At 35.6% G+C, this 10,036-nt stretch overlaps 1 protein-coding gene across 1 annotated transcript in view; it reads right to left on the reverse strand.

Moving 5' to 3' along the window:
* Nucleotides 1–9,038, reverse strand: part of tbx15 (T-box transcription factor 15) — a 25,250-nt gene extending 16,212 nt beyond the window's left edge. Inside the window, exons 1-3 of the mRNA XM_016517446.1 lie at nucleotides 8,539–9,038; nucleotides 4,051–4,258; nucleotides 1,528–1,629 (exon numbers count right to left, since the gene is read on the reverse strand). Coding sequence (XP_016372932.1) covers nucleotides 1,528–1,629; nucleotides 4,051–4,258; nucleotides 8,539–8,740 — 512 coding nt within the window. The 5' untranslated portion in view covers nucleotides 8,741–9,038. The remainder of the gene's footprint in view (nucleotides 1–1,527; nucleotides 1,630–4,050; nucleotides 4,259–8,538) is intronic.
* Nucleotides 9,039–10,036: the final 998 nt, after the last annotated feature.

Below are 10,036 nucleotides of genomic sequence, written 5' to 3' on the forward strand. Positions count from 1 at the left end.
TTTAATAATTTTAGTAGTAGTAGCAGCCTGTTACGTACATTCAACTCAACAATAGTAATATATTTCTGCCAATGCCTTCAAGTTAAACCGAACTTTTATTTTGACGGGTTGCCGTGAATACCTTTACATTTCTGTGTATATGATATGAGGATAGTTTTATTCAAATGAATGCTGATGAAGTGACTCTCAGAGCAGTTCTGGAGATGTTGTTCGTGTATTTATGTCCTCATTAGTGAGACGGCAGACGTTAATATCACCGGAAGCGTCACGAGCGTTTCAGTACGAGTACTACACAAAACCGCGCATCTGCGCCATTCATTAACACAGAGACACGCAGAATTCATATTTAAATATGAATCGTTTTGCGGCTTAATATTTACAAATACTAGTGGGAGTGGGCTCACTTGTGTGTGTGTCTGTGTATGCGCGCGCGCATCGGGCGGAACTCCGCTGTGCGTGATGCAGAGAGCGCGACCATAACGTAGAGACCGAAATGACATGCGGTCGTGTAAATAAGATAAATAACATAAGACTATTTAGTTTGCTTAATAAAAGAACAAGGTATATACCTGTTCTATAGGAAAGGTCACTTTAAATGACTTCTGTTGTGATCTGGCGCTATAGAGAAAATATAATTAAATATTAACTTGACCTTCAAGGGGGGCGGGGGGTGCCGTTGGGGGGGCGGGCCGCCCCCCTAAAATAATGGCAGGGGAAACACTGCATTTCATTACACCAAATACACAAAATAATGTTCTTTTTAGCAACATCATATGACCCCTTTAAAAAACAAAATGAGAAAAATAAAAGAAAATGTTGGGTTTTTCAAGTTGCTGCATAAATTGTAGCAGACTTTTAAAGTTTTGAAAAATAGGAACACATTTTATTTATATGTGAAGCACTGATGTATGACTAATGAAAAATATATCCTCCATTTGCTTCTAATTCCCTGAAATAGAGCACAGATTTCAGCCGTTTCCAGTTCTGTTCTCAGACAACAGCATGTGGGACTAAAGCATAAACACAACACAAATAGTTTCACTGAATACAAACAAAAATCAGATGCGTTTATGGATTTATGGTGATTGTAGGAAGAAACGAGGCGAGCTAACCAATTGTATGTTGACTATTATGTCTTTATTATTTACTACTAAATAAAAATCAACTTAATTTGGGAAGACTTAAGTTTGTAACATGGCACATGTAATTATGGAAAGGACAAGTGCACTACTGCAATCCGTACATGCAGGCTTTAGCTGCATTCAAGTAAAGCTTGTCTGTAAGCATGTGTGATGGAAAGTTGTCATGGTGAGAGCAAAATCACAGGGACACACTACACCACCTTCAATGCTGATATGGCAACTCTGTCAGGGTTGCCGTCAGTGCTGCTTATTCATGTAAATCTCCCACCTCATTTCAAGGGGGATCAGCTTCCCAGTTTATAGACAAATTTCCAGTTATTTTGTTACTTTCCTCCTTTCTCACAGCATGCTAACAGCGCTACGCACTCTCTGAAGCAGTGCTTACCTGTATCTCTTGTTGTCCACTGGTACAATGTCCATGGCAATGTAATACTGCTGATGTGGATCCAGTCCCACGATTTTAACTCTCATAGCAGGGAACATTCTCCTGAAACAGAACAGATTGTAATTACATGTTTAATTAACAAGTCTAATTATGTACACAGTGATAGCATTGACAAATATGGTAAAATTATCTTGTTAAAAATAAGAAGAAGTGAAATTATAAAAAATAATGATTCACAAAATGTGGATAAGATGAATTCGATGAAGCCAATGAATTAAATCATTTAAATAAGAATAGCCTGTTACAGTGATGTCTATTATATTGAAAAATACAACACTTTGACACCAACAAAAGCATAAAAATAAAATAATAAAATAATTGTTTTCATCTTTGAAAGTATTAAAATTGTCTTATTGACCATTAGCAATAGACCATTATGATAAAAAGATATATATATATATATATATATATATATATATATAAAGAAACTATGTAAAGGCTAGAAAAGCAGACTTAAAATGTCTATAAAATAGTTATAAATACAAACTAAATAAACTGAACAAAGGGGCCATGTTTAAAAACGTGGCTCATGTCTAACAAGACTTTTTTTTTTGGCTAATTCCTCATTTTACACTTCAAAAGCAACTTCTTTGTCTTTTCATTTAAACGTCATAAATCTCTTGTTCATAATGAGAGAAAAGTGTCTGGTCGCTCACCCCGTTCAGTACACCTCTAAATTTATAGGGTTATTAGTAGCAGGGGCATAAAATACACGCGGCTATTCATGAAGTTTCACCATAAAATCATAGTAATTACTAATTCAGTCTCTATTTTTGACAAATCATACAAAAGAAGAGCCTATACAGTATAACTTGTCAAATAGTTTGGACACGAGTTACTTTGCTTGATAAAGGGTTCTGGTGAAAACAAAATTGTTTACTTTTCCAACGAAAAATTGCTACACTCGGGATTTATCGCAGCAGTGCGAAGAATCAGAAGAAAGGGTCTATTGATGATGAAAACATAATGTAGTATAGGTGCAAGCAATAAATTTGAGTGAGAAATTTTAATAGTTTGAGCAAACCTTTATAATGTCTAATAACTCTTCACTACAACAATTCTTCAAGACAAGGAATTACACCAATAAATGGAGACATGTTTTCATGTTGGTTTGATCGTAAAGTGTAAAAATGGCACGGAAATACCTGGCAATCCCGCCTAGAAAGAAAGGGGCGAAAGGTCTTACTGAACTGCAGGTTAAGTTATATGCTCGGTTTGGGCTGTAATTGATGCCCAAAAGAGCAAGAAAACGAAAAACATATTTCAAATGTATTAGCCTAATTAGAAACCGTTGTTACTGTGCTGTTATAAGGCTGAGTAAATAGCGGAATAGCCCTACCGTAGTTCGCCATGTACATAGGTTGTGGTTTGTGATTAGGTACTTCTGCCCCCATGTGTAACACATTAGCGCCCACAAAACAGAGTTTTCATGTTTTCTGTCCCCGCGCGCAGCCACATCCCTTTGCCAAACAATGGTATGTTACTTTGAGATTATTTGCGCATGTCAAAAAGAAAAAAGAGAGCAGCCTATGCTACGTATGTATGGATCTATGGCAAATGTCCGAGATGATTAAAAAGTTAAGTTTTAAATCAATAAAATAACTAGAATTTAAATGTAGCCTACTGTTTGTTGGCTTAATGCATTTTCGAAAAAGCTTTATCTCATTTTCAACAAACAACTAAAAAATAGGCTACGTCAATATGTTTTCTTGGTTTATTGACCATAAAAATGTAAAGTAGTGTAACCATCAAGCAAAAAAAAAAAAAAACTTTACTTGCACCATTATTAGATTGAATATATCAAATTTCAGTTAATATTTAAACAGGTTTTTAAGGTAAAAAAAAAAAAAAAGGCTAAATATCGTTAATTTTTGTGTCATGACTATATCACAATTAAAAACTAACTTATAAAAAGTCAAAATACCTGATTTACAACAACAATAACAACAACATTAATACACTTAATGACCTTGACCCAGACGTTCTCTTTGTTTCATGGTTTTCATTTGACTCATAACAAACAAAAAATTGCTTTTTTTTTTGTTTATGCCACACTGATTTTAATTTGAATATTCATCACAAAGTGATTGACTGCGTATTATTAAAAGAAATATTAATAAAATATTATGCCAAATACTTTTGTCTTTTAATTAGACTTTTATTGTAGGCCTATTGCAAACCTTAAACTCAAAATCCCAAAAACACGTTGGTGTATCCAAAGTTCATATCTTCATGTGCTTTTTTAAATAGTCGGACATGATTGTTTATCATATATGTATCTTTAAGATGTCTGATTCCACATTCCACACGATTATATATATGCGTTTACATTTGGTTAAACATAGCTATAACATAGACATATTTAGATATTTTAAATATATAGGCCTATGATGCCCACTGTCTGATCCAATGTTGAACCTCTCCCCCATAAATTAGATTTTTTACATTTTATAAAAGGTTTACCTTCCTGCCTTTGTGATGATCATTTCTGTGCCAATGTCGTGGAAGCGTTTCCACAGGTCAGCGCACTGCAGCTCCACCTGGATCTCCTCCATAGAGGCTGAGGGTGAAGGGTCGCAGGGGGTAGGGGTCAGGTCCGCCGGGGAGCCGAACGAGCAGGACGTCCTCTCCGCCAGACCCTCGCCGTCAGAGCCCGGGCTGGCCTCTGAATCTACAACGAATAAATAAAATCATTATAAACGCCGGCAGCACGAAGGAGGCCTCGGGAGGCCTGTTGACAATACTGAGCGGTAGAACCCGATCACCTGCAGCCGTAAAGGATAACGACTTGGAATCGCTCAGACCAGTAGGCTATGGATCGCGGCCTTTGAATGTTAAATGAAAAAATAAAAAATACAGCAAAATAAATAAAGTGGAAAATCTGATTCAGCGCCTTGTCTCTAGTATGAAAAAATAAAAGTGTTTTCTTAGTGTTTTCTGAAAATACATGGCGTGTGATGATTTTGGACACGAGCAGACTAATGACGTTTTCCTCAGTGATTATTGGCTGAAAAGTAGCCTACAATTAACCAACAATAAAATTCACAGAACGAATAGAAGATAGTTATTATAAATTAGATTTATAAACGAAATTGTCAATAAAATAAGTTATTTCGAAGGGCGTTTTGATTGCAAAATCTTCATGCCCTATAGTTCTTTGTTGTTTTCATGTTTTAGAGGAAACGTAGCTGAGAATCGTGCAGAAAATCTAAAGAAAAAAACAACCCTTTAAAATTAATTAATTTTTGTCTAACGTTTGAAAACAAAATGACTATCATTAGAACTACCACATCAAAAACAACTAATTTAAACAAGTTTGAATTACCAAATGTGTACGCATAGTGTGATTAAGGACAAAAGTAAAAGCAGAGATATGCTATGTGGCCTTACCATTGATAAAAGGCTAAATATAGGTTAAACAGAAAACTCAAAAGAAATCGATGTATTGTGGTTTAATTAGGCTATCTACAGATTTTATTATTCAGGCGTCTATAACATACAAAGGTTGCTGAAATAAGCAGGATTGTTTTGGCGGTACATGCAAATTATGCTGTGCATCCAGAAGCGGCAGAGACTGGCCAGCAGCCCGGGCCAAACCACCAGCACCCCGTGCACAGCACCCTCTGAGGCGACGGGAAAGAGGTTACGGAGCCCTAAAGCCCGAGTCAGACTTTTCATCAACCTCATGAGAGATTCAATCAGCGTAATTACAGTAATGAAGCCCGTCGTCTCTTTCACGAGATCTCTCAGGCATGTCCTCAGCTCCACCCAAACCCGTCCACGTGCTGTCGTTTCTGAGCTGCTGTCATTGAGTCATTCCACAAGTCTAATGCCCTCAGCCAGAGTTACTTACGACATAACACAACAAACTGCAGACTACCAGCGTCTGCTGAACACTACAAACTATAACTGAACACTTCAAAACAAGACAGTGACAATTTGACAAATATCAAAACTTCACCTTTAACATGGACAACAAGGTTACACTGCTGACTAATCAGTCAACTAACTGTCCTGGAGTTCATTTAGGTTACTTCGAACAAATGACGTGTTCTGTCATTTATGACTGCGTAGTGAATGCGTAAAAATGGAGTGTAGATGCGGTGTCTCTGAGTTCACGCAATGACGCAAAAACAAACACATAATTTGAATAATAGCAGATTAATATTTCTTCTGCCGGTTGATACTGCAGCACACTACTTTCACATCAACAAATACATTTTGCCGTATAGAGCTTGAATTAGTTGTGAATGACCTATTTTGTCTTGGGACAGAGGCGAACTAAGCATGAAATTGCAGCGTAACTCAATCCACCAGGAACAGAACCACCTGTTTCCGCTGGACTTCATTCAGTTTCATGTAAGAGGGAGGTAATAAAAATAAAGATTAAGACTCCTTTTAAATGTACGCATCTGTCGTCTTTTATTTTGACTCCGTCTCTCTGGGAATTATGCAAGCGAGTGGTAAAAATATGATGGTTTAAATGACACCGAAGGAACGTCATTTATAAAAACTACAAAACGCTATAACCTAACATCAGAGCAGACTTTAGGAGAATTCAGTAAATATTTATTGAATGACTTCAAGACTTTATTGAGTATGAACAAATACAGAATGCAATTCATAGTTTTATTGATGTAATATTTTCATTAAACATTATAGACCTCTTACTATTAATATTTGGTTTCACACACAAAACTCTGTCCATATCCAAAGTATGATGCATGAAAGTAAATAGCGCAATATTTGATTTGTTTATTTATGGCAAAGCATCTTAGGTTGTGAAAAGTACAATGAGCAAAGCTAAACTCATTTTACACGAAACTGTCAATGGTGTGATTATTACAATGTCTATATTTATATTTAAAATATGATGTAAAAATATATAATGGGTAAAATCAAGAATGTCCGTAATTACATTTTAAAGGTAAAAATTATTCTTAACATTATAATTTAAAATGTTTTACGATTTACCATTAAAAACTAAAAAAATCATGTTGATTAAACGCCGCTAAAACACCGATGTCTAAAAGACTTTGAAATGCATTTAAAAATAAACAAATAAATAAAAAGTTTATAGTTAAATATTTTTTCTCTTTAATTTAATCAAGATTGGATCTATAGAACTATAGATGGCCTATTGTTCTTCAAAGTCGTAGAATTGTTTCCATTTGTGTTCACCCAAAGAGAAACAGAAACTGACTAAAATACAGAATCGAGTAATCCGTGTCTGGATATCAACCTCAGATAGATGAGAAGTTCATCTGTGTGCATGCGCGTGGGACAAGATAATATCTCGATCGATGTATTTAGATTAACTGAAATTATAGTGCCATTTAATTAAATGACGATCTATTGTTGTCCCTTTCCGGTCGTGTAACAACAACAACAAAAAATTATGTTCTATTCTATTTATGAACTCTCTGTTTTGGCCAAATAAGAGCATGAACATTGCTCAGTTAAGTTAAAATGCTTTAAATAAATAATCCAAATATTTGATTTTAAATATTCATACGGGTTTACCATGCAACCTGTAAGTGTCATTTTATTACAGAATGCCTAAAGGTCTACGTTTACTAGCTTATTGAACTCACATTTAGGTTTTCTGTATAATTCGCACCAACAGTTTACAGTTCGACGTGAAAAAAATGACGTTTCATTCTTTCTGCTGTAATTGTTGTTTTAGTATGATAGGCTAATATAATATCTGTACACATGGAGGCCTACTGTGACCTGTTGGCCCAGAATGTATAATCTCAAAGAAATTAGATCAAATCTTGTTCATTATTTTTAAAAACCATACTAAAAGCTGTCTGACCGTTGTCTTTTTTTTTTTTTTTTTTCAGAATAAAATTAAAATGATTATACTCACAGGTGAGGATACTCACCTGTCGCAATTTTCGTCCTCCTCTGAAAAATGCTACACTTTGGTTTCAGAATTGCCGAACTAACTTCTGTCTATCTATGCTCACCATTATTTTTAAAATGAGGTGAACAGTCATTTTAAATCCAACGTCAACAGAGGGCTATATCAGAATATGTGCAGAATGATCAATCAGCACCCTGTGTGGAATTTAATGATCTGCCTAATGGCAAATGCTTCTGAAGCGAGACTAATGAAGTGATTACTAACGTTGCAACAGTTGAACTACAGCGATGAAACACACACACACACACACACACACACACACACGCGCGCGTGAACTCACAAGAGCGCTTAACTTTTGAAACGACCTGAAGACGGGCATAACAAGCACAAACTGACATCTATCTACAGGTTAACAGTTTCAAGCTCTGTGTTATTTATATTTCCAAATAATTTGTATATAGGCGTACGCTTCTTTCGACCTAATAAGACATAAGAGCAAGATTTGACAATTGTTAGGCCCTATATGTGCACATCGTGGATTAGCCGAAAATTAACCCATGCACACTAAATGTTTATGAATTCACTTTCTTCTTAGTTGGAATTAAAACACAGATCTTTTTCTTGACGAATAGTCACAACAAGTTACAAATGTTCTATTGTAGAATGCAATTTTGTACTTTAAAACAATTAAAGCTGTGGTAGGCTATTCCAAAACTTTTTATCTGTCATGAATGATTGTTGTTGAAGAATTTCTTTTGGATTTGTCTCTTTAAAAAAAAAAGGACTTTAATTTTAAATTTCACTGACATAGAAATACCGCATAGCTTTATATAGTTTGTGCAAAATAATTTAATAATAAAAAAAACACTTTCAGATATTGTTTAATATTATAAATAAATATTGCTTTACTGAATTAAAATGATATTTTGCCTCACTGCATATATGCAGGTCTATAGACATAGGCCTATAATTGAAACATTTTATTCAATGGCAAAACGCTAGTTCGCAGATGCGGTCAAAAGTTATGTTGGATGTTAACGGAGTTCATGGCAATTCAGTTTGCAGTGGCATCACGCACTAACCCGGATCGATATCCAGACAATTAGCAGGATCCTCGCCGTCTCCCAATTGTCCGTTGCTCGCGAGGCTCTCCATAGACAGCTCCAGTTCCTTTTCTTCCCAGCCCCGGAGCTTCCGCTTCTTGTTTGTCCCGATCAGTGCTTCTACCGAAAAGGCGTGCGCTCGTGAACTCAGAGCTGCAGCGGATCGTCTCCTGTCACTCATCTCTCCCACTGCAAATCCAACGGAGGATAAATAGAAACTCCGTCCGGGCGGCAGGCGCAGGAATGCCGCACGCGCAAAAATGTTTATAATGGGTGGATTTAGGTCTCCGGTGACGATGGTAATCCAAACCCAAGTCTAATGTATGCCCTTTAAAGGCTTAAAAATAAAAGAACTCATTCTCAACGAGGAGACTTTGGCTCAATACCTTGTCCGAGAAAATAGTTTGTTAATCGATGTTCGGAGTCTCCGTCCAACTTCTCTGCGTCTCTTTTTCTGTCGTTGAGTCCTCACTGATTGATATTCACTTCTGGAAAACTTTTTTCGAAGCGTTAAGGGCAACCCTCTTCAGTATTTGTCAAGCCCAGCACGACCAATGGGAAACGCAGGAAGGGAAAGAGCCAAAATATGTCGTCCAATGGAAGAAGAGGAAAATAACAAGCATGGTAGAGAAACTCTAAGCAGGAATGTGGAGATGGCCATTTTACAGTGAATTAACCTCATTCGAATTAACAAGCAGATAAAGTTCTATCTGTTCTGAAAACATTTGTTTGTGTTCCTGCGGCGAAAAAAAATAATCAGTTTTTAGTTCGTGTCATTTGTAGGCTATGCAATAAATAGCCTAATATCAACAGTATTTCTTTCTAAAAAAAAAAATGTCATTCGTTCCGGTAGGTCATCGTAAAATATTTACAATTTATTTAATTATTTAAATTATTTAAAATTGCTTATGGTTATAAATTTGCACACATAAAAATTCTCGGTTTCTTTCTTCTTTTTTCGTAAATTACATTTTCATTTCCGTTTTCCGTTTTGAATAATGCATATTTTGGTTAACATTAAATTTGATAAATACCACAAGAAAGCTACACCTACTGGTCTAAGACTTTACAGGTGCATTTCTAATAGATTTCCCTTAAAGTTTTCTTGAACTCCACAAAACTGAATCCGTTTTTTATAAATAAAGATTTCCTCTGCATAATGAAATAGCATCACCTTGTGTATGTGTTCAGCACTAATACATTCACTGTTAAACAAATGCTAAATTTCACTGTAATCAATAACTGAAAACAAGTGCACGTCTGAATGTGTTTCTATGTTTAATTTGAGACGGAATGCTGTTGTAATTAATCTTCATATAAAAGTATCAAGAGCATATTAACACGAGTCCAACTGGCTCCTGGAATCTGGGTTGTTGGTTTAAATTGGAATGAAATTGGAAAATTGAAGTTTTATCTTCATAGTGTAATAAAACGAAAAGCAATATGATAAATGACACGTTAGAATCTTTATAAAAAT

Source organism: Sinocyclocheilus rhinocerous, unplaced genomic scaffold (assembly GCF_001515625.1).
Source record: "Sinocyclocheilus rhinocerous isolate Xijiao unplaced genomic scaffold, SAMN03320098_v1.1 scaffold2583, whole genome shotgun sequence".
NCBI classification, from domain to species: domain Eukaryota; kingdom Metazoa; phylum Chordata; class Actinopteri; order Cypriniformes; family Cyprinidae; genus Sinocyclocheilus; species Sinocyclocheilus rhinocerous.